General features: G+C 30.4%; 1 protein-coding gene across 2 annotated transcripts; it reads left to right on the forward strand.

Annotated features, from left to right (window-relative positions):
* The first annotated feature begins 17495 nt into the window (after window positions 1-17495).
* Window positions 17496-26787, forward strand: LOC112682329. 2 transcript variants are annotated; one of them, XM_025552880.1, is made up of 4 exons: window positions 17496-17783; window positions 20064-20200; window positions 20970-21774; window positions 26398-26787. In XM_025552880.1, exons 1-4 carry the CDS (start codon window positions 17754-17756, stop codon window positions 26707-26709), a joined length of 1284 nt encoding a protein of 427 aa, XP_025408665.1. In that variant the 5' UTR covers window positions 17496-17753; the 3' UTR covers window positions 26710-26787. The 2 variants fall into 2 exon arrangements, with proteins under 2 accessions (XP_025408665.1, XP_025408666.1); XM_025552881.1 differs by lacking the exon at window positions 26398-26787 and adding an exon at window positions 23828-24004.
* Window positions 26788-27131: the final 344 nt, after the last annotated feature.

The following is a 27131-nucleotide window of genomic DNA, read 5'->3' on the forward strand; positions in this document are numbered from 1 at the left end:
TTAAATGAAATCCGAGAAAAGAAAGATGTGTTGTTCAGCTGTTTCAACTCTACAAACAATGGTTCAAACATGGAAATCATTCTTTAAGAATTCCATAACTACACTCTATTAATCGACGCGTAAATTTGTCTTTGCGGTTGTCCGTTTTTCGGTTTCATCATTCGAGTTTTGATGACGTGGCGGAATAAGCCATTCTTTCAATGGATATGCATTATCTCCTAATAGGACTGCCCCAGGAAATAGTCACCAACCACTCTCAAAAGCAACAAATTTATCAGTATTTCTTAGTACTCTGGCATCGTGTACGCTTCCAGACGAGTTTTCATCTACTGTATAAAATACATGGGTTGGACCACAAACCATTGTCACATTGATTGAATGATTGCCATGTTTATCTATAAATTGTTCTTCGTTTATACTTGGTGCATCAATATTTATTAACGTGTCCATCAATACAGCTATACATGGAAAACCACCTTTGTAAAGGAACATCGTAGGCATTTTAACGGGATTATTAGGCCTCTTAAAAATAATTGAAAACATGTAGGTAAAAACTGAATTAACAACCCTTTGAACACGTTTACTGACAGATGAAGTTGATATCCCATGTGCAGCTCTTACACTATGTTGTTGTGCACCATTTCCGAGCCAGTCAATGTCGTCAATAGTTGATGTTCTACGGTGATTGCTTTATTCCGTTTACTCGTATGAGTTGGAATAGGTTCAATCTTACTTAAAATAAACGCTATTTGATTTTTTGTTAGTCTGAAACATTGACGGTACTGATGGTCACATAATTCGAAGTATATTCAATCTCTATATACTCACTGAGATCGCCTTTCATCATAAATATCATCATTTATGAGCCATTCTAATCGTAACATAATTAACAATACTACTTAATCTTAGTTAAGGTTAAGTACTACTAAAGACTCAAGTGAATCTTGTCTTGATCAATTTAATTATTAAAAAAAAAAAAATTATAACTTTGCAAATTTTTATAGAGTAAAATTTCTGTTTGCATTTTTTATCAATGTTTAATGAAAAGTCTTAAAGCTTTTCATCAAAAAATATAATTGTAGAATGAAAACATAGAAAACATAATGAAAAGTAAATAACGAAACGACCCAGTCATGATAGAGAGTAAGGTACATGTAATGAGGTGCAGGCGAAAGCAACTCTCGTACGCGCACCCACATATCAAATCGCGAAAAATTAAATATATTCTTGTACTCATAACCAGTAGCATAGCCAGGAATTTTAAATGGGAGGGGCTAATCACTTTTTTGGATAAATAAGGTAAAAGAGGATATGAGAATTCACCCTTAACCCCCCCCCCACCACCAGTTATTCGTTAATCGTCAAAATTTAGTTAATACCAAAGGTTTAAAATACTTAAATAAAAATAGTGGTATATTAGTTTAGTACATAGATACATTTACATATAAACACGGCCCATGGAGAGGGCTATAGCCCCCTTAGCCCCCCCCTTTGGCTACGCCACTACTCATAACCTATAAAAACTACTAAAAGCGGTTATAATTAAACGTACTTCTTGAACTTTGATTATAATTTCGAAAAAAGAGTTGAATTTGTAAGCTTCATCACTATGCTTTCTTGTAAGAAGTACATTTTGATTTAAAACCAGATGTGCCCAAAATAAATACAAATGTAATGCAATAATTTCATGAGATTTTTTTATAAATATATCTTAATTTTATGGTCCTTTCAAATTGAAAATTGAAAATCGGATTCTAAGAAAACCTAGATATTTTGTTAAAAAATTCACGCACATATTAAAAACTGAAAATTTGGAAGTATGTGTAATTTACTATATATATATATATAATACATTTATAAATACAATTATGTACAATCTAAAGTCTTTTTATCTTCGGAAATCTTCTTTTTGCCTAATGATTTGCTACCAGCGTTTTTTTTTTTTTTTTTTTTAATGGACCATCACTTTTCGGATGTTTGTTTATTTCACTCCCATTCGTCATTCAGTGTAACTATAGAGAACGTAGTGTAATGCGATCATAATATATTTTATTTGTATTTTGTGTCTCGTCAATTTTTTTGTTTAACGCTCTCCTAACAGGTACTCGTACATTTTTGTTTCTGTATCAGCTCGTATTATCCATGTTCTACGTATTCACGCGTCGTGCGATCTGTTTGTGAATTTGTGATTTGGTATTTTATATCTGTTCAAAAATGGACGTGAGTTTGGATGAATTTAACAGCTGATGTTGTACTTAGCAGTAAAAATGCCGCATTAAAAGTAGTACGTTAATATAACAATGTACCACTTGATAGTATGTATTTCAAATATTTTGTAATTTTATAATTTTATTGTTAATTAATTTTATTGATTATTTAAGTTCACCCTATGAAAATTGAACTTATAACTGATTTTTTAACTGTTGCCAACCTTGCTACTCACCTCAGTAGACCAGCACCATTGCCTATACGAGGTATTCGTGGTGGTATGTTCCTATTTTGTACTATGGAATATATTTATTTATATATTTTAAATTAAATTATAATAGTTATAATTCAAATTCTTCTCTTTATAGGAGTAAGAGGTAACCGAGGCAAACGTGGAAATATCCATGGTAACTCCAGAAGACGTGGTGGTAGAGGTAGCAGGAATAGCGAAAAGAAAATGCCAAACAAAGATGAATTAGATGCAAAACTTGATAGATATATCAAATTTAACAAAAGCAAGAATAATTGATTTCATGTTTATATTTTTGACTTTTTTCTAATATTTTTAAGTAAACTAATGTTCGACAGTTCAAACAGTGTTACTAAGTTATTTGTCAGATGACTTAATAATTTCTTGATAGGTTGATAGTAATTTTGACCTTTTGATCTCTATATTTGGTCTTCAACGTACATCTTTATATATATTATGTCATTTTGTACTGCATTATGATTTTTATTATATTTTTTTATTCAGTCTCAGACATTTTTGTTTATTTTTGAAACTCAAATTATATACTATAATAACGATTTAATGTGTTAATGAAATTAAGAAGTACTATGCTTCAAAAGAGATTAAATAGCTTTCAACTATAGAGCTATAAATGTCAATAAATTAAAATTCCAAAGACATTGGTGATATTAAAAATTAGACTGAACGCAGAATTGTTTTATAATCAATTATAATTATTTATCAAATTTATTTTGTTTATTCATCTAAGTATATACCTAATCACGTTTTTATAATTGACCCTATTTAAATATATCACTCAATCCATTTCAAGTGTCATGTATTTAATTTTTTTTTTTCGAAATTTATTTTAAATTTTTATTATCAAGACAGTTATAATAATGAGGAAATGGCTATTCAGTCATTTTTTTTACGAAAAAAAATAAAATTTTAAATTAAACAGTTAGGTATTTAGATATTTGTGTAAATATTTTTACCTGCGTTTAGGCAGTGGCATATTTTTGCATATCCCGTAAAAGAGGTCTGCGCACGCCTATGACCACAACCGACAGTTTTATAATTCGCCACTTTCAGTCATCGTCGCCGTCGCTTCAACGCCGTTGAACCTTATTAAGTTAATACATTATGGTTTTGAGTGGAAAATAACGCATTGTGATGATAATTCACTGTTTATAAAAATTAAAATTAAAAAAATAATGATAGATAAATGATAAAATATACCGTTTTATTATCTTAATAGAAAAAAGTGTTATTATATTTTATTGTATGGGTAATTTTATGAAAAACGGGATGTTTTGGTGTCCCAAAAAAAGTTGTCGGGACGTTCTCGTGTACCACTCTAGCACTAATATTTGATTAACCCGGCGTCAATTTTAGAGATAAATGTTGTAGCAGTAATAATGTCTTACTGTTTATCAACGTGCTAGCATTAATTATAAATTATTATACTAGTATTTATAATTAGTTTGTGCTAGGTTGGCTACATTACTTAGTGAATTATTTTGCCTATGTAGTCATTATTAGGCGCTTTTATAAAAAAGTTGAAAACCATCTGAGCTTGAATTTTGCAGACACATATAAACCAATAGTTTCTAATTTTATAGTAGACTTACCAAAAATAAACAATAAAATAAGAAGGGATGGACAGTAATAATAATCCCCCTTTCTTTATTCAAGGTAAAATAACTATTACAATTCGGGTCATTTAAGGCGTTTTAGATGTACCAACCACGTTTTATAATATATTTTTTTTTTAGAGGATGTGGTGCTGTACCATCTCGTGGTCTCCTCTCTTTTATAGTGTCACTGTTACCAATTAATCTCAAAGCATCGTTTAAGAACTGCTTAACAATGGCACGAAATGAAACAGCACTAAATCGGTGGTCAAATGTCCTAGGACCTCCTGGCCCTCCTGGAAAAAGAGCAAGACTACCAGGACACATGCTTTGACAGCACAAGTCCAAAAGAAAAGACAATTATTAAAAACAAAAAACAAATTTATAAAATAAAAAATATCAAAAACAAAATGGACATAGCCTCAATAACCAAAAGGACCAAAATTCAAATATTGTTAAAAATAGAATTGGTAATAAATCCACGGAATGGACCCTAAAAATATAAAGAGGTTAGAGGGAAACAAACAGACGGTTAGAATCGAGATAGGGAATACAAAAATTTTTAACATATAAAAACCACCGTCGGAAAATTAGACAATATCTGTGCCACCACCAGCCGAACGCCCTGCAGTTTATATAGGAAATTTAAACTCACACAGCACGGAAGGGGGCTAAAATAGTACTGACGATAACGAAGAAAACCTCAGTAACTTAGCCCAATTAAATCATTTCCATCTTTTGTAAGGTGCTAAACAAGGAGGCACCTATAAATTAAGAAGATGGAGTTCGATCACGTTATTATTCGTTTTCAAAATTATTTAAAAAATTGGCATCTTAACTTAAACACTAATAAAACAACAACAGTGGCCTTTCATCTGAATAATCAGATGGCAAATAGAGAACTTAAACTAAAAATTAGTGAAGTCAATATTGTAAATGAAGAATGTCCTAGGTACCTCGGAATCGAATTCGGCAGGACGCTCACTTTTAGACAACACTTAGAAACAACATAAAAAAAATAAATAAAATCAAGAAACAACATCATATCAAAACTAGCTAGGAATATCTGGGGATGCAGCGCAGGCACTCTGAGAACCTCAACACTATCTTTAGTATATAGCGTAGCTAAATATTGCGCTCCCGTATGGACAAGAAACGCTCACTGCAAGAAAATTGACATTCAACTAAATGCAGCAATCAAAACAGTCACGGGTACAGTAAGAAGCACTCCAACTCGATGGCTTTCTGTTCTTTCAACCATTGGTCCTCCGGAAACCTGCAGACAAATAGCAACACAAAGTATGATTATCAAAATTAAAAGAAATTTAACCTATCTATAATAACATAGAACATCACCCGATCAAAAGGCTAAAATCCAGATGCCCTGTTTGAAAAATAAACACAAACGATAACGATTTACAGGTTTAATGAAATAGGATATGGTTAGAGTCTGAGATACAAAATTCATCACTGGTTGGAGATCTAACAGTAAGAGTACCAGGTTTCAACTTACCACGTGCCTTATGGACCACTCTAAATCGTATAAGAACCAATCAGGGAAAATGCAATTATTTATTACACAAGTAGGGTATGGTGGAATCTTTTTTATGTGGTTACGGGTTAGGTAAGATTAGTCAATTGCCAGCGAGGAGGCCATCGACTAGATAAAAAACTTAGGCTTGCGGCTATGACCAAGGAATTATAAATTAAAAGAATGAAATCATTATTTACTAAATCATTAGGTATTACCAAACTTAATTTTTTATTGTTATTCTAAATATTCGACTAGTTATAACTAAATAATTTAATTATTACTAATAGTTTTATTTAATTTTTTTATTATTATCGTAGTATATATTTTTGTTATTTATTTTGAGTCAGTTTATTCCGAAGTCATATACTAATAATAATAATAATATATTTGTAATTATTTAAAATAAATTTTAATCCATGGTTCAAACAGAATAATTTGTTATCTTCAATATATACTCCTTTTTACTGGTTTACTTGTTTTGGATCCTTCCGTGGAAAATATAGAGTAACTCTTTATTGGTGGGAAATAGATCAATAAAAGCAACAAACTCTTTATTTTAATTAAAATGGGGAGATGGTAAATTTAACTTGCTTTAAAATTTAAACTGCAGTAAATTTACCTTTTTTCTAAAAAATCGATGTATAATCTAGGACAAAAAAAAAAGTTTAAAATTATAATCTGTGACAAATCAATAAGGTACATTATTCAAACAGCGGCATTTTATTTTATATAACCATATTATACACCATGCATACATACCGATACTAAATAGTACCATTGATTACAAATACTATTTATTATTTAATATTTATAATCAATGATACGACCTATGTCGTACACTATATACATTAAATCTAAATGTATTTTAAACAACATACTAAATATAAGTATATTATATATAACATACTAAGTAGCTAATAATAATAGCCGTGTCCTTTAATATTTAATTTGAGATGGAATTTACAATGTTTTGCTCAAACGGCGAACAATTAATAATGTTAAAAAATTTTAAATCGAAAGTTAAATACAAGTCCAAAAATAGTGACTAAAAAATATGGGAATGATCAAATAAAACATCCAAAGCTAAATTGGTCTTAAACAACAATAAAATAACCCAATAAAAAAAATGTACATGTTGTATGTATATGATGATATACTAATTACAATTTACAAATTATGTAGCGTATTGTAGGTATATAAAATATATTGTAATAATTAATAATAGTAATACTCGACATAATTGAACAATAAACGTATATAAATAAATCGTTATTGTACGATATGAATTGTATATAATATATATATAAAATAAATTGTCATAGATTGTATAATGTTAAACTTTTTTTGTCACAGATTACATATCGAATTTTAAATAAAAGGTAAATTTTCCGTAGCTTATATATAGCCTTAAAATATACGTATAATTATACATATATTATATTATACATATTACATTATAATATATACTCGTATTATTTATTAAATCACAATATTAAATTCCTACAGTATTTGCTTGCAAAAATATTTGCAAACAGATAATTTCCGTTTCAACGTATTTTTTTGTGATATAAGTTTCAAAAGTGTTATTTAAATAACTTTTTTTACTTAATGTGTATGGATTCGGAAATCCGGAATTTATTTGAATGTATATATATTTTATTGTATATATGATACTCATCGACCATTAAATGTACATTAATGCATTTGCTATAGCAGCGATTCCCTTTCTTTTACGACCACGAAACCCTTAGGAAATAGTCTTTGTTTCGTGGAATCCTAATGTCGTTAACTCCAACTTAACCCCAATTTTTCAATTATTTATTCAAATTACTCTCAATATTTCCATACATATTGCGAAATCCTCAAGATTGTCCCACGGAACCCTTAGGTTCCGCGGAACACACTTTGGAAATCCTTGTGTTATAGTTACGTTGAATGATCTTATTATAATTTCGACTGCGAATTAGGTGTTGGAAAATGTGTAAGATCGGTTATATGAACGCGATTTTAACCGAAACCATTTAATTGCAGTATTTTTCCATTATTTTATAAGAAAATACTTCCAACAATACCATAGCATAGGTACTAAAACTGAAGTTGATAATTAATTTATGTAATGCAGTAGGTTAGTACTTAATCGTAATGCAGCCAATGTAGGTACTTATATTATTAATAACAGAGCAATTATTATAAGCTATGTCTAACCTTACGACGTGCAGTTGTAAACACGAACAATTAAATCACTCGAACGCCGTACCTAGGGGAAAAATACATGTTATTATTACATATGTTTTATTATAACATTGCGAAGTCTTGGGCAGTGTGCGTGTCAGTATTTCTAGGTTAAGCGATATCTCGTTCAGTTGCAAATTGACAAGAACCATACGTTTACTTTCATCACACGCAAACGTCGTTTTTCCGCTTGTTATTGTTTCTTTATTGTATATAAATATATATTTGCCATATTATCTGGTCACGGGCTAAGGTCGTTTGTTTACAACTGTCAATTTCGAGTGGAAAAAAAAATTAATATATACAAGAGTACTTACTACGGTTTTAATACGGGTTGGATATAAATAATACGTTAATGTTGATAATGTATTTGTATTACTCGGTGTTCGAAACGTTTACTTCAAAATTGAACTCGTTCGCGTTCACGTTCAAGTTCTATGAAAAAATAAACGCGTTTATTTAACGGTTAAATTAGTAACACGTTGAGAGATTATTCACCCCGTGCGGCTAGTGACGGGTTAAATTTTAAATTGTTTTTTTTTATACTTATGAATCATCAACCTGAATTCTGTATAAATGGGATCTTTATAAAATAGATATTAGGTATATTTTACTTTATGTTTACAACTTTTACTTAAACATACTATAACCAATATTTATAATTTATACAAATATTTTTAAAATGGTAAATACATTTGAACGCGCCAAAAATCGTTTAAATTCATTGAAAATATATACGTTGTTACGGGCTATTTGAAAAAAGCGAGTAACGTTCGCGTGTCGTTCACAAAATATGAACGTGAACGCGTGAACGTTCACGAACGTTCTTTTCAAACACTGGTATTACAAATATGAAAACGATTGAATAGGTAAATTATTATGGTATTTAACAATTCTCTGAGGTTCTGTTTAGACATTCAGACGCCCATGAGTCCAATGACATATTATTGTACTTATATATTTTTAACGTTTTTCCGTCACGATTTCGTAAATAATAGCGATTATATAAGTTTTTATATTTTAGTCTTTGTCACTTAAATAAATTTTTTCTGTTTTCTTTATCTAACAAGCAGATAAATAAGCCTAGACGTAAAAGTAGTTGTCACGATTCTAGAATTGTAGCGTAGAACAAAGATTTGTAACTTAATCCATATTTTTTTTAACTACAATCAATAAATGTATTACATATATATATACATTTTTTGGAATTTCTAGTAGATCTAAATTCTGATAAATTATATCAAGTATTGGCCACGTTGACTTAAATAGTAGTGTCGTCTATGATCATGTTTCAAAACACTATAAATTGACGATTCACACACTTTCATAGTAGCTCACTCAAGTAGTAAAACGTATTGATTAAAAATAAACAATATACAAGGTGAAATTTGTTAAAGCTGCTTTTTGGAACTTTTTAACTGTCCATCAAAACAAATAAATATTGGGTAAACTTGTTGTGATAAAAATAATATTCATACAAAATCAATACTTTCTTCTCTTATTGCTCAGAATCTAATAACTGAACTGCTTTCTTTGCATGAGTCGAAATTTTAGATAATTTCTCATTATTGATTCCGGGATAATAATATTTTTATTATAGTAGTATTAATTAACTATGACGATACTGAAATTACGTATTATAATTATTATTTGTATATGTGCATTAACATACCGAGGGTCAAACAAATAAATTTTACAAAAGTTTATTAAGCATAAATACATAAGCGACAAAAAATGAATTATGATTAAACTATTTAATTTATAAAATTATTATAAAAAAATGCTTCAAAATATTCTGCATTTTATTTCAATACACTTTCATATTTTGAAATAAAATTTTAAATATCATATTCCAATACACAAATACTTATTTTAGTTATTGTTGTGTGTTTAAAAAATGTTTTGAAATGTCATTGCTGGGATTATTTTTATTTTATAAATAATTATTGTACATTTCTACAAAAAAATTTGTTAATCATTTTGTGTACTTATTATAGGATATTAAAATAATATTATTTTGTTTACAATGAAAACCATGTCGTTCATATCCTTCTTCTGGTCCATTATGTCCATCACCATCACAGACAGATAATAAAACCAATCAAACACAAAATTAAAAAAGTCCAAACCAAAAATTATATACATCACTACATTACTGGCTTTAAATACTGAACTAAAATTATGTTCTGACAAAATAATTATTATTGCATTAAACAATCTTGTTTAAATTATTAATACTTTCTTATTAGTGACGTATTACAATTATTTAATGCATTGGTTAAAACGTTATTGTTATTAATATATATATTATATATCAAATTCAGTTTATTTTTTCACAATGTTATTAATTAGTCTAGTTATTTATGTTTGTATGAATTTAATAAAAACATACATGTAAATAATAAAATATAACAAAGTTTTTAACAGAGATGTAGTCAATATCATAAAAAAATACAATGCTTCCCTTGGATTTTCAATGATAGACGCCCTTAGGGAGGGTAGATTGCAGGCTTGAAGATTCTTCAGACGCCTCAAACTATCCAGACTAATGGTCATCATAGGTGCATTTAAATCAAGGACTAGAACCGTTACTGAAAAGAACCGGTACTGGAACCTGTTAACCTTTAAAATTTAGGAATCGTAACTGAAACCGAAACCTTTATTTCCAAAAATGAAAAACCGTAACCGTAACCGTAACCTTAAATATAAAAAGGTTAATTTAGGTCAGTTATTTAGACAAGTAAAACTATGGTAATGACTATTTTGTTTGTCCATTTATCAGTTCAGAAAAATAAAAGTCAAATCTTTTTATGTTTTTATTATTTTGTGTTGTTAACTGTAATAGTGTAATGCATATAATAAGTACATTTGTAATACTATTATTATTATTATTATTATTATTATTATTATTATTATTTTTATATGTTTATTAATATAATACAATTTACAATGTGTATATCATCTATGTTGTCTATTAAGTATTAAATACAATTCATGTTTTTAAAAAATTTGTAGCTACAACAATAGCCAGTATTAACTTTGATTTCTAATTAAAATTAAATTTTAAATTAAAGATATTTATTTCATCAAATCATAATATTTCGCAATATTACAAAATATGTTACAAATTCTTACTATCAGTTGAAATAAAATAACCTAACTCAAAGAAATATAATAGGCTTATAATATATATATTTAATATATTTATAATTAATTTTTTAACTATTCATAATACTTTCTATTTTCATGAAATGTAATATTTACAATTTAAACAAGAATAAATAAATAATTTCATATTATTTTTTAATAAATCTCTAATAATTAAAATTAACCGAAATTAACAGTTTCTAGAACCCTTAATCTTTAAAAAAATCGAAACCTATACCGGAACCATTAAAAAATTAAATGAGCAACCAAAACCGAAACCGGAATCAAAAAACCTATAGGTTCCAGTCCCTGCATTAAATACCAGAATTAATTTAAAAATAAAAAGTTTGAAAATAATAATTTACGGTGATAGAAAAGTATGATTATTAGAAATGATACAAAATGATACAAATTCGTACTATAATTTTATATTGTACATTGATTTGATTTTCCATTAAATATTTTAAAATCTATAGTCATATAGATGTTCCGGAACAAAAAATAATACGTACATGAAAAAGTGTTGAAGTTGACCGTGCCTTGATTGTTAAATTATTTTCCCTTAGTTTCGAATGTTCATTTCAATCACATTTTTTTTTCACGCAACTACTCGTATTTCAGAGGTCACACCCTATAAGCATACGTATCCAAGGACTATATTTGGCACTGGGTACCAGGAAAATCCGTTCAAGCACTTTTTAATGATTTAAAACTATCAACTTCTACCTACACTCAGTGTATTTAAATTCAACAGTTCATAGAATTCATTATAGCCTAATTATATTTTGCTTATTGCTTACAACTTATTTTTCTAAATGCCCAAGTAGAATAAATCGAAGATGGTAAGTTACATCGACTAGTGACTGGATCGAAACAGACGAATAAAACACGTTGAAATAATATTATCTATCTGCATCGTCAACGATAATATTATTATATTAAATGTATATTATCCGTCTCCGGTCTTCCGGAACAAATACGACATGCTAGTTTCGGTATTGTCGAAAAATGTACATTTTTGTATATAATAATCGTATTATACACATGTATATTTTACTTTTGTATTTCATTACAAACACTGCACACACCACTTATTTTACATGTACCAAATAATATTATGATTATAGCAAAATGAGCTGTACAACAGGTACATGTGCGATTATTTTAAGATTACGTTGTAAACACAATATACGTTTGCGGTGGTCCATAAGCGGCGAGTAACCGTTTTTTAGGTTTTTTTTTTTAGGTTACACACGTGTTACGGTGGATTTTGTATCGTTCGTTTTCGTGTACACACACCCGTCTAATGCGGGTGTCGAGTGTACACGGATTACAGGTACTCCACACTGGTGGATTGTTGGGCAATTTGGTTTTATTTATTTTATTATTTTTTTTTTTTTTTTATTATACTTGACGACATATACCTACTTATACCATTATACGTGTACATATGCTTGAAATTTTTAAGTTATTTAAATAAACGCAAATCTTTATGTATAGACTTACACGTACGCGCTGAACGCGGTACGTCACGTGTATTTTCGCGCGCGTGTACTTTTTATACCTGCATATTAATGTGTAATATATTGGTGCGCCTGTCTCGATAAATACGCGATATTGTTTAATAAATTGATCTGTAAATGCAACAATTTTCCACGAAATCAACGGATTTGTTATCATTGACACGCTTGTCACAGCGCGCTGACATTTACACGGCATCGTGGCACGTGAAAAAACGTAACAACACCGTGTGCAGATTATACGCTAAGGTTCTAAGTAGATAGAGTACACGGACGAAAATAAAAAGAAACCATGGCTTAATATCTGGTCGTTTTTCGCAATAGTTGTAATCCAAATATAATATCCCGGCTATATTAATAACTAACGTTATCGTACTTAGTTTATTCATATCCAATAGGTAATGTATTCACATGAAGTTTTTGAAGTCACGAGTTTACCAGAACAAAGTTCGAAACGTCTTCAAACTCAATCAAACAATTCGTCGTGTCCTCGACGAACTTGATGGGCCAATGTGTTGTTATCCAGTGATGGTAAATCGTATAGAAAGAATAATCGCCTGCAGTGCTAGTAGGGAGGGTCATATGAGACCGATATTGTTTTTTACTGTTAACATCTCCCGAAGAGAATGATATCTTTGTTATGTTTTTTTATAATAAATTAATTTAATTTAAAGCGGATTTAAATCCTACATTCTTTTTCAGACACCCTATATTGAGAATCACTAAAATATTAAAATAATACAATAAAACAAAAAAGCCACATAATGGGATTACTATACTTATCGAAAATGTTTATAATCTTGATGACATAATATTTTCTGATTTATTATTTCTTTGTGATTATAATTTTGGAAATTTACTAATGCGTTTTGTTATACTTTGTTGTATTACAATTAAAGGTGTATAATCACATGATAAGCACAATATTTTAAAATTAAATAAAATAAATAAGGTTCATGTGTTTGTTCGTTTTTATTTTCTCAATATTACTAAAACACTATTGGCAGTGTTTGAAGTGGAGGGGGATACAGAGGGATGGCATCCCTCTACTTTTTTGTATTTACAGTTTTCATCCCTCTACTTGTTTTGTCTAGAATAACGCATATTTATATATAATATTTTTTTTTTCGGTGAAAATAATTGTTTTTAACAGTCAGGCCCGAGCGCCTGGCTTATCGTGTTATTTAGTATAAGCCGTTTCGCAACCCGTATTATACCCGTATTTAGAGTCACGAATTAAGATAATATACCTTATGTGAACTATAAAAAAAATTAGAAAAAAAAAAATATTATAGGTACATAAAGTGTGAAGAATGTTATGATGATATCATGAAATCTGAATTGTAAGGCATTCCTCCACTTATCTTGAGCCATTTCGACCACTGACTATTAGTATGTACCTATACAAGTAAACATAAAATATTTTGGTATTTTTAAGCTTAATATTAATTAAAACAATTAGTCGAAGATATTTTAATACAATGTAAACTATCAATTATAATAAAATGTAAAAGAAAAATAAAATAGACATTGCGTTTGATTCTTTAATTTATTAACAAAACAGATACTTAAAAAGGAAAAATATGAAAAAATATTTTTATAATTTTATTATTATATAGTAACACCCTCAAAGGGTAATATGGTACAGCAAGACAAAATCATTAACACTAAGTGTGTACAAAGTATGATAGCAAAAATGTTAAAGTTCAAGTACTAATAAAAAACAAAAATGCATACAATGCCATAAAGATAAACAATAATAAATTTTGTAATATATTAGATAAGAAAAATATAATATTTGATATTTATAAATAATATGTAGGATTATTAACTAATTAGTATATGACTTCAATTTGTTACTGTTGTCATAGAAAAAATCAAAATTAGAAATATTGTTGCATGATATTCTTAACATACGGTTTAGAAGGCTGTGTTTAACGAAATTATTTTTACCAAAATTAGTGTAAAATAAATGTGATTGGCGGACGTTAAAAATTGGTATTTTAAGATAAATTTGTTCTAGTAAATCTGGACAATCTATTTTATTATTAAGTAATTTATGTATAAATAATACATATGTGTATTCGTATAGCCGTCTTGATTCTAAAGTTGGGATTTGGTATATTATAGCGACGACTTTTACTGGTTTACCAACTAAATCAAATTTTTGGGCTATCATACGAAGGAAACATCTTTGAATTATTTCAATTTTATTTTTGAGGCCGACTTGTATTGGACTCCAAACAACCGAACCAAATTCAAGAATGGATCTTACAAGTGAAAAGTATAAAATAATGTATTAAAAGTTTATACATTTTAATATAATAATATATATTAAATTGCATTATGTTACTAAAAATGATTATTTAATCTTAAAACATGAATTGTAAATTGCATTTATTTTTTGAAAAAATGTTGACAACATTTTCAACTAAATTTAAACCTTGAATTTTCTGTCTAAGTATAGTAAGCATAGATAATTAAGATTGTGTTTGCTTATTCATTGTGGATCTATGTTTATACACAGAAAAGTATACTAAATGGTACCTCAATAGTACATGTTGTAGGAGGTATAGTTACGTAAATTATGGTACATTTTTTTAATTGATGGAAAAAATTCACAGTCCTTTGAATTATATGAAATATTATATAGATCATTAGTTTTAGTAAAGTTTTCAGTATTATTCCAATAACCAGCCTTCTTTAAGCTTTTTTCAATAAGATTATCGATTTTGTAGAAATCAAAAACTTTTTATAGTGTCCGTATGAAGTCGCATTTACTTAATTTTATCACTTCTAATGGAAACTATTTCAAATGGAGTTTTATTGGTTTGTGAGAAACGATATTCTAAAGATTTAATTAAAGATTCCAAATATGGAAAAAAACTGAAGCTCTATAATATTCTTCAGGTGTTATACTGTTATGATAGTGGGTCTGGGATTAGAAGGATTAGCCAACGGTAAGCTTAGGAGCGATACCGTTGTTTCCAGGGGGTGCCAAGAATGTACTTATTGCTCTGTAGCCAGATTAAAGTATACATTCAACGCGGAGGCTCCTTCTGTGCCTCCCCATCTATTATCTACAAATAATAGTGCTAAACATTTTATATACGCTGACGATTCAGCAAGTGCCATACAAGGAAATCAATTTAAAGTAATAGAAGAAAAACTCACCAAAACACTAGAAACAATGAGTAATTACTACAACGATAACCATTTTAAGCCAAACCCTAGCAAGACTCTTGTGTGCACTTTTCGCTTCAAGAACAAAGAGGCAAATCGGAACCTCCAAATTACCTGGGAAGGAGCATTACTTACACACTGCAAAACACCAACATATCTAGGAGTAACTCTTGATAGGACGCTAACATTTAAATCCCATAGTGAGAAAACTGCCAAAAAGATAAACACTCGAAACTGTTTGATTCGCAAATTAACTAGATCAACCTGGGGTGATCAACCTCACGCACTACGGATGTTAGCCTTGGCATTATGCTTCTTTGTGGGGGAGTATGCATCCCCTCTCTGGGGACGGTCAATCCATACGGGAAAAGTGGACGTGGCATTAAACAACAGTTGCCGAATTATAACAGGATGTCTTAAAAATACATTGGTGGAGAAAATATACTTATTAGCAGGTGTTGCACCTCCCAACATACGTGGACTTGTAATAAAAAAATCTAAAAATGTAAACAAACAAACGAATAGAGACACCCAATGTCTGGATTTTCCTTGACTTAAGGCGAAAGATGGGCGCCTTAAGTCAAGGAAAAGTTTCTTAAAGACATCAGAGATCCTAACAGAAGATTCATCATTAGAAAGAATAACCCTCTGGAGAAATCAAATTGTAGACTCAATCTGGGGAGTGGAGCCAACCGAACAGCTACCAACAGGCTATGAGTTAGAATGGAAGACATGAAGAACCCTCAACAGAATGAGAGTAGGTGTAGGCAGATCAAAAGACAATATGTTTAGGTGGGTCTACCTTAACGACTCTGACACAAAATGCAGATGTGGCCAAGAACAGACAATGGCACATCTATTAGTATGTCCAAGGAACCCGAACAAATGCACGGAAGATGACCTAATACAGGCAAATAAAACAACGGTGGAAGTCGCTCATTTTTGGACAACAGAAGAAATTTAAAATAATATTTACTATTTATGTTTTATTTTATTTTATTTATATAATTGATGTCGACTAGTTATAATTTAATAATATTTTAATTTTATTAAAAAATTTTAATTTTTAACTCTATGATTTATATTTTATAAATGTTAAGTGGTCTGACACGAAAAAAAAAACCTTTATGATTTGACCGATGTGTTTGTTGGTTCGAAAGTCTTTATCTCAATGTCTAAAGCATTGGTAATATTTTTTAATGTTTCAAAAATATTTTGATAATGTGTATCGGCTTGAGTTCTATGCATTCTAAGAATTGACAATAAATTATTTTTGCTATATTTTCGCACAAAATACAAATTAGTTTTAATAGACTGCAATTTATTGACGACTAGCTCTAAAATTGATAAATACGTTGAAATTATAATCAAACATACATTAAATATGTTTTTTTGATGTACTTAAACAATAATATTTTACGTATAATAATCACGGAAAAGCTCGGGGAGATATGTCCCCTCCCTTAATCATCCTCCTAATGACGTCCTTACCCATCCCTTGTGATATACACTCCCCCGTACTCGAATTGCAGCGGAGCCCGATGGACCCTTATCCAAACGCGTGCTCGCGCTTGCGATAGATCGTACAAACCCTCGCGTGTGGATACACACAACACAAAAAACAGCGCGGGAACGTGTCGCAGAGTAGCAGGCGATTTTCCACGGTCGTTGTGCAATCGTTCCCCGGGTCTAGAGATGCTGGAAAACTCCTGCAGATGGCGCGTTTTGCGATTCTCCCCACCGGGTTACAATGAACGATTGCGATTAAAAGTGAAAACGCCGGCTATTTCTGGTCACATGTAATTTACACCCGTTCGATTGAATATTGCAATTGATTCCGGTGGTTTTTATGTTTTGTTTTTGATTTCGGTTCGGCTTTCGGTTTGTTCGCCACGCCGTAGTGTATATACTATATAATATATGTATACGTGGTGCTCTTCATTTATGCATCGCCGGGTAAAATTATCAACTGATATCCGATTTAACGTTTAGCATAAAATAATATCTCACTCATCTATTAGTAATTATCGTTTGCCGTCGTCGACTTAAACGTACATTAAGTGTGCATGCGGTTCAATACACACAAATACACTATGGTAAAGTATAACATAATGTTTTCTATCATCTGAGTGTTTATACGTAGCTAGTATTTTAAATATATGAGAAATTACGGTAATAATAAACCAAAATATTTACTTTTAATCAAAAAATTCGTTTTTCTGTAACAATGTTTCCCGTTATTAGTATCGAACACTGGGCGATATGAAAGATATCCGAATAGCTGATAAAACCCTCAAATGTTTATATTTTGCACTTATTATTCTTATCATTCAACCTAGTATAATACAATATTAATGTTTATGTGATTTTTAAACAGCAAACTGTATTCGTTTGACAATAATTTAGTTAACTGTACAACAATAATATAATAGTAACATTATAATAGATTATTCAAATATTTCAACTTGTTCCTTTTGAGTCACATCAATGTTTGATTACTTTGTATGTTTAATACCTACATCGTCAGCTATAGCAATTCTTTAAAAGAACACGTTTGATGATTTATAGTAAATGTTTGGTAGCTTAGGGTTTTTATATGATAAGATATTATTTTAAAATAATCATAAATATTTGTTGGCAAACAAACGTTTCGTATCCATACCTCGTTTTGGTAGCATTAGAAGCATTTGATACGGGATTTATTTAAATGCTACGTGATAACTAAAATTTTTTTGTTCAAAAATAGTATGAATCTTGTAATCTAAATGTACATTTTTACCTAATTTTTTTTTTCCAAACTTGAAAGGGAAAATATTTAGTGTAGAAACTAATAAGCCACACAACCACCTGTACTGACAATCCATTATATTACCCTTATGCAGTTTTTATATTATTTAATAGAATTTTAATTGACCTTACGTATATTTTAAGCATATTAATTTAATTAACGGCCGTTTACAAGCCTACTCGCACGTATAAATATACGAATATTGAATGAGTTATTTTACGTTATATTTTAACGGGACACGTTAAATCTGTATCATTAGTAATATTGAAAATATTTTTTGAATTACAAATAAGAAATGTCCGTTTTATTAATGACTTTTGCAGTGCATTTATTATGCAGAAGTCACACAAAACTCTTTCTATAATGGATAGTCATGGTCGACTGCTGGATTTATATAAATATCATAATTGAACAGCTCGCGTATAACGTGTACCCTGTGTATTATGTATTATTCGAAGTCAACAACTCATCGAACCTACTCGTAAAAGTGTTGAAAATTTTAAAAGAGGCACACAAATAAAAACAATAAATACACATTCGTCTCGGCAACAACTATAATAGGTGTACACTCTTGGATCGAATACCGTTTATATGTCCGAAACCGTAGAAATCGAATAATTTTTTTTTTAACAATTTTTATTAAAATATACTTGTTGTGACATCACCGGTTCTTTTCCCGTTTACAGTACAGTTTACTATTTACACACATTCGATAAAATGTTGTCGTTGAATTCGGTTTATGGACTTAGTTTTCCACGGGGTTTGCTTAGGTACCGGAACGCTGAGCCCATTATCACTGCACCGATTTTACACGGTAGTTTTTTTCCCCCATCGTCTCGGGAAACGTGTTGAAATCGGATCCAAGGGAACGTGCATAGAGAACCTGCCACGTGTGCTGCTGCGTATATGTAATGTAATAATACATAGGGATTGCTTATTTCCCCCACTCGAGATGATCCGAATGTTTAGAAATCGACAAATATTTATCTATAGGTATAGGATTTTTTTTTTGTATTTATATTTTTTACAAAACAATTAATTACAAAATGCGTATTATACATAATTACATTACATTTACTACCTTCTAGATTTATATAGTGTTAACATTAAATAGGATTTCCTCGGATTCCCACTCAACACTTTTAACATTGATGGCTCATATTCGTTTTTAGATGTGTTTTTTTTTCTGCCGATGCACAATGTTAATATAAAGTTACATTCTTAAAATACATTCTAACATAATAATTCTTATTGTTGTTGACTGTTCTTATTTCTATTAATCCAATTATTATAGTTAAAATGAATCAATGTAACAATCACGTTTATTTGGATGTTTATATATTTTCGTTCACCAGTACATAATATTAATTAATGTTTTGTTTTACGTTCTACTGGCAGCATACATCCTCAAATTTTTCTTATTTAAAACCTACTCATTAGTTAGTATAAAGGTATATTATTATCACATTACTGATGTTATTTTTGCTGTTACCAAAATGACATTTAATATATTGGAATATTATTTTTAGTTTTTGAAACGATTGAAACTACAATCAAAAATGAAATTAATTTGTTTTTTACATGTCAGGAAATATTTTGGCATAGCCTGTTGATCGGTTGCGTAATGACGGCGACGGTTTATGGATTAAACGATGTGGTACAAGAACGAGTGTCACCCAATACTGAAGAATATCGAGACGATACCGTCACTGCCGAAGATCACGAGTGAGTAGAAATTTAAATATTTTCATTATTTAATGCACAAAATTAAAATTGTAGACGGCTATTAGTATTTTGATTTTTACGAATCGATATGAGAAATTTATTATAAAAATGTATTAGAGGAGTATTTTTGAATCGATCAAATCTTAATCATCAACTATCAAGCGATGAAAACCACGCAGTGGCGTGGCGAATAGTAATCGAGAGCAGGAATTGCTTCTTTGATCGTTTATTGTTTCAACAACATCCTTATAATTTTTTGGGCGCATATTTAAATCAATAATTGTAATTATTATAACGTGATATATCATAATGAAAAAAAAAAATAACAATTTCCATAATGATAAATTTAGTAATTGCTGTTCGATCAATTACAAAAGATACTTAATACATATATATATATATAATAAAATAATGAAATACAGACTGTTTGATCGACAACTTTGGTCATTTCCAACAATTTTTATCAGAAATCGTAACTTGCGCGAAGTTTAATTATGTCATGTACTTACATTTGATTTCTATAATTTTTTCACGATCACATCGGTCCCGTGCGGGTCGTATGGATCGCGGGTCGAGGGCATGCATAGCGTTCGTCTCCCCAGTCGTTGCCTAAGAAGTTTTCCCACGGCAAAAACGTGGATTTGAACGCTATACGGGTTCTCGGCCGCAGGTGTCTCACGCGTTTACGTAACTTGTACCGCAAACCGTAAACGTGAATATAATTCGGGAAAACCGCATAACCGCGGTGCGTTCTGTACGTTTTGCACAGGCACCATAGGATCATCATCGTGGTGCCCAAAGAGATACCTCATCACGTGAATCACGTGCACACGTACAAGCTAGCCGGCAAGGGCATACCGTTGATCCATTCCGGCAAAGTGGTGCACGACCACAAGCACAGCGGCAAGGTGGCGCACGAGCACGGGCACAAGGGCAAATCGTCACACACGCACAAGCATGTGGGCAAGCAAGGACACCAGCACAAACACCTCGGGTACCTGGGCCACCACCACTACGGCAAGTTCATCGTCACCGGCGGCCACCACAAGCACCATCACCTGCAGCAGGCGCCGATCGAGCATCACCGGCACCACCCGCTGCTGCACACCGCCGCGCACAAGCTGCATCTGCAGCACCAACAGCACTTGCACCATAAACAGCAGCTGAAGCAGTCCGGAGACTACCTGGTGCAACAGCACGGCGGAGGCAGTAGCGGCATTTATAACCAGGGACAACACGGAGGCCCTACCTCCGGCCGCATTCAGTTCATCCCCTCGTCGAAGCCCCAAGGGCTGGGCTCGTTCATACCAGCCGAGATCCAGCAGTACATTGACGGCCGGCACGGCGTCCGTGGTCTGCAACAACAGCAACAATACGAGGCCGCCGATGACGGCGACGACGATCACGAAGGCCAGGTCGGGCCGCCGGCCGCGTACAACGTGATACACCTGCGGGTGCCCGGCGACCAGGGTGGCCCGAACATTTACAAGCAGGTGGACATCGACCTGGCCAACAACGTGGCCAAACTGCAACCCGGTGACAAGCAGCAGCCGGGCGTTACGGCTAACTTTAAGGTCGGTCGATCGTTTTGATTTCAACGTTAAGGGCGGGCGCCGACCACTTTTTTCGCACCAAAACGACTTTTTCTCTTTGCGCCCAAGTGTAATATGTGGTAGGTATTTTTTGTTATGTTGATGACTTAAGCAAGAAATAAAATTAAAACAACCGACTAATTTTAAATTCACCTAAAACAGTAGAAACTAATAAAATCATTCGTTATTTTCGAAAAAAAAAAAATACTCGTTTTGTATTGTGCATGCAAATGTGAAGCAGTTTATTTGAATGTTGAAAAACAGTTCAGTTTAGAATCACTAAAATTGACATGGTCAATATTTAGAGTTGTATACAAAACCGGGATTTCTTAATATTGTTAAAAATTACTTTAAATTACAAAAATTGTTTCCAAACCTTTTAAAACAATCAAAAGCTATTGACAGAATATAAAATAACGATCAATTAAGATTAATGATATTTAATATTAAATTTTAAATAGTAAGTTCTTGAAATATATTTTCTATATTACTTAAAAACAAAGTTATCAACATATAAAGATATTTTTCTCATCAGTCCAAAAACAATATCGTATAATTTGGACGAAACAGTAGAATAATTTTTAAACAAAAGGAGCAGCGCCCGCCGTCGATTATGAAGAAGAAAAGAGGAAAAACGTATTTTTAAAAAGTTGTTGTCATTTCAAAATCAATATAAATACTATAACTTACATAATTCTATATTGATACCTAAAAACGTTATATATATTTATATTCTTATTAATATTATTTTGTTAGTATAAATACTGTTGACTAAGAAGCATGGTTTTATGTCAAAGTATTAAATTTTCATGTAAGTTTTCGAATAAATTAAAATAATTACCATGCACGTTTTTCCACTTTATCCTTCGTTTATATATATATAATGGATTCATGTATACATAAGTGATTATTAACGAGCAGGATTTATAAAAAAAGGTATTCAATCGTATTTGGTTTCCTATAAAATATAAATAATATGAAATATTAAATATTATGAAATGCTGCATGAGTCTTCTATCCATATTTATAAGGAACACACTGTGTTTAAATGTACCATTTGTAGTGTACAATGTACATGTGATGGTAATTTTTAATAGTTATACTTGTAATAGTTACTATTAGTTTATAATACTAAAAACTCAATCTTAAACAATTTATAATAATTGCAATTATTTTGATGGCGAATAGAAAACGTGTTATTTTTCTTTTATCTAAATAATTACAATATTTATGTATTATAATCCCGTTTCACGATTGGACACAAAATATTTATGTCTGGAAGAAGTCCTTGTGATGATTATTCATATCCTTCGGAATTATTATTGTACAATGATTCACAATAAGCTATGAATATTTAATATTTATTTATTTATTTGGTCCGCGAAAAACTTTTTGAATAAAAACCAAAACAGTTTTGAGTTTCGTACACTAAATAATGAATAAGAATAAAGTATGGTTTACGTCGTAGATATAACCAATCGAGTATAGATGAAGTTTTTCCGTTTACCAAAAATCTGTTCATTGATCTGGAGTTTTATCGGTTCTCAAATTTGTTTCCATTGCCAGAACTAATTTTTACTAATATAGCCTATATAAGTAAAACCCATTTGAACGTCATTGGAGTAAAATTTTTCAAAAAAAATCGATGTCAATAAATACTACGTTTAACCATGTATTCCATTATGTTTTTTTCGTTTCATTTTCATTCCTATATGCGATTTACCAAAGACGAGCTTAATCGGCTTTTTTTATTGCATGCAAGTTATTTTACCCATAAATCATGTATTGGTATTTGAGAAAAAAATTCATCAAAGATCAAACAGAATATTATTAATTAATCATTTTTTTAATTTCTTATTAACGTTTTTAATAAACGTTTTGCAATTTTTTTACTACGTTTTATTTTAAACATAAAACGCGTACACTGAATATTCGCAATTTCATTTATTGAGATTATTCCCTTTGAATAGATTAATAAACGTTTTTAATTTTTCTAATCCTTCCGGTTGTTGAGTAAATTTTGTTTTTCTTTCAGCGTACGTCAAATTCGTTTACTGAACATTTTCCAAGTCATTCTACGTACAACTTTCAGATATCGCATTCCCCGTGACAGAAGCAATCGTAGATATCTTACTGTGCACAAACTACTGCCGATAGCCATGATATAGAGCCAATACACGAGTATAAACAATACGACTTACTGCATAATTTCCAGCCGTCTTTGTTTTTTTTTTTTGTTTTTTTATTTTATGTATAGTAAAACATTTTACTTCTAATTTGTTGTTGTTGTTGTTGTTTTTTTTCCACCGCTCACAATACATTATCGATTTGCCTCACGTTTAATCACCTAACATCGAACGAGCGTGTTTTTGAACACGAAGTGTTTGAGAAACCGACTTTTTAATTTTTAAGAAAGTCTGCAAATCACGTGCGTGGGATTTTATATTTATACTTGTAATAATAATACACCTCTCATTCTAAAACGTCATTTTTAGAAAAATTTTAAGAATAAATACTTGTTGATTATGCGCTTATATTTTATACATAATGTGAAATTTCACGGATAACCATTAAAATGATTAACGTGTATTTTGATCGAATTAAAATGTATTACTTAAACTATGTACGTATGTATTAGCCATCATTATTAAATACATGTATATGCATTTATACACATAGGAGAATCATGATCAAAAATGCTATTAACACATAACTATAGCTTTTAGTGGCGTAAGGACGTACTCTAGAGGGGTCATGGGTTTGAAACACTCCCCTCTCCAACGTTTGATGTTACCGTCATAATACCAACAATATTTTACTAAAATATAATGGTTACCATTTGAATCTATATACCTAAATTTAATTGTCAAGTATAAAAATATATTTTGTATTACATTGCAATTATGTTCTTGGAGTTATTAATAAATTAATATATTTAAAACATAAATTAAATCTAAAAGTATATAAAAAAAGAATACTACAATAATATAATAATTAAAAATTTATTTATTTCAAATTTTTATTTTAGAAGAAAATAAGGGTGATAAATTATAGATTTTATATAATAATGAAATATATTAAGTTTATTTCTAATCAAGACTTTTAGGCTTACAGAAGTACAATTTATGAGTACTTGAAAATTGATTAGGTGGCACAAATTTTTATTAATTAATCTAAACTATTTTAATCAAATATTAAAAAAATAACATTAAAGCAATTGGCTAATTGACCAATTTAATTAAACAAATAGTATCCACTGATATAGTTTTTTTTTTTAATTCATGGCAGCTCTAGCCATTGGCCTTGAGTAATTTTCGGTACGATGAATGGTTGATTGGGTTTTTTTTTTTATGGTGTGTTTTCGATTAGACCTTCAATGACAAGATTCTAGTTGGCAACTGTGCATTTAAACACAATTGCCTCATCTCACTTGTCCAAAATGCCACTTGACATATTATTTTTTGTTTTAATGAATAACAGTATGCAACATTTTTTTGAGCACAAAAAGTTCTAATTTTTCCATCAAATATAATTAATTAAATTTAAATCTACAGTTAGAAATATACACCATCAATTAAATGAGATTGGTAGCCTTAAAATATATAAAAATATCTTAAAATAAATTTAGAAATAAAAGTAAATGAACATAACATGAAATATGACATAAATCAGGAAAAATGTATAATAAAATTAAAAATAATATATGTATGTAACTTTTAAAGTAAACTAAAATATAAGGAATAAAAAAATTGAATTAAACTTAAATTATAGAGACGAATTTGAAAAAGAACTTTTGATTAATAAATAGTTCATTAAACGAATACAAAAAATAATAATAATTAATTGTTATACAGCGAATTAAGAAAACAATATATTGATGGACTCATATGATGTTTAAGCGTGATTTCTTTGGCAAAATAAGTACATTTTTTTGTGTTTAAAATCTTGTAATTTGAATCAAAATGAGTGAAATTTTTTATTGTGTGCTATATTAATTATAGGGTTTCAATAATTAAAAAACTCGGCATACTATATACGTATCACATATCACTCAGGTTCAGGCTCTGAATCGTTCCAATGAGATTATTCATCATTCCAACCTCTGTGCACCAATATCATATCCATGGTGCGAAACGACAAAGAATTAATACTGTATATAATTAATATATGTATTATGGATATCAGTATTTCTATTTTTATATTTATTTATATGTATATTAATATATAAGAAAGCCGAATATTAAACGCTATTCCGGAAAACTAACAGGTAATTAAACATCATTGCAACCTATTGTGGATGTATTCAGTTCTAAATAAGAAAAAATTGTGTTTTGCAAAGATTTCGAACAGACTGTAGAAAAAATCGAATCGTTATTGTCTGTAAGATTCAACAACGGTCCACTGTTTTGTAAACAATGAATCAAATTTTATCGATTTTCGTGTCACGTGAAATTTACACTACCATTAACGCACACATGTATTATAGCACGGTTAGTTAACGTGTTATTGCGTGGTGCGGACATGTGGTGTAGCTACATAGGATATTGAAAAAATGCACAATTTGAAAAACTTTAAGGGAGAAAATAAAATGTTTTGTGTGCACAGACGGTGACGCAGTACAACAAAGTGATTGGACATGGTCGCGCGCCGATCACGCCCGAAGACGAATTCGAAGCGCAGACGGACGACGAAGACGTGGATGGTGGTGGTGGCGAGCGGTTGCTGGAAAATGTCGGCTACCGGTTTGGCGAGGGCTACAGGCTGGCCATGGAGTCGGGAGGCTCCCGGGACTTCACGGCCGCGCAGGAACAGGACGAGGAAGAAGTTGACGAGTTCAAAGAGCCCTCGGTCACCGCGGAAGACGATTTCTCGTCCGACGGCAACGCTTACAGCCAGGCGTACCGCGTTCAATTTTGATCGATCAGAAAATTATCTGATCCATTAGTTTAATTTTTGATTTTTTTTTTCGTACCTGTAAATTATTCGTTTTTTTATTTAGTTGAATTTATTGTTGTTTTTTTTTTTTCAAATATATATTTTATGTTTTACTGTTATTATAAACTATATTTTAATATAATATAAGTTTTTAACATTTTATTTTTTCCACACGACATCGGACGTGCACAGTGGATACGTTAACATTATCAATGATAATTTATCATATACTACGTGCACGTATATACAAATGAAAATAATCAGATATGAAATCGTTACTCGGTTATAAACACCTGTATACACTTTGGAATTTGAACAAAAGATTTTTATCTTCCGTGTCAGTAAAAATATTCAAAACTCATGATTTGTCGTGAAAGTATTTTTGTTGTTCAAATAAATAATCC

Source organism: Sipha flava, unplaced genomic scaffold (genome assembly GCF_003268045.1).
Source record: "Sipha flava isolate LNK unplaced genomic scaffold, YSA_version1 202_pilon_pilon, whole genome shotgun sequence".
NCBI lineage: Eukaryota > Metazoa > Arthropoda > Insecta > Hemiptera > Aphididae > Sipha > Sipha flava.

Coding starts and splice junctions, on each gene's coding strand:
- LOC112682329 (XM_025552880.1), top strand. CDS start 17,754: ATGCGGTTCAATACACACAAATACACTATG. Junction 17,784..20,063: donor ATACACACAAATACACTATG/GTAAAGTATAAC, acceptor TTTACATGTCAG/GAAATATTTTGGCATAGCCT. Junction 21,775..26,397: donor GCGTTACGGCTAACTTTAAG/GTCGGTCGATCG, acceptor TTGTGTGCACAG/ACGGTGACGCAGTACAACAA.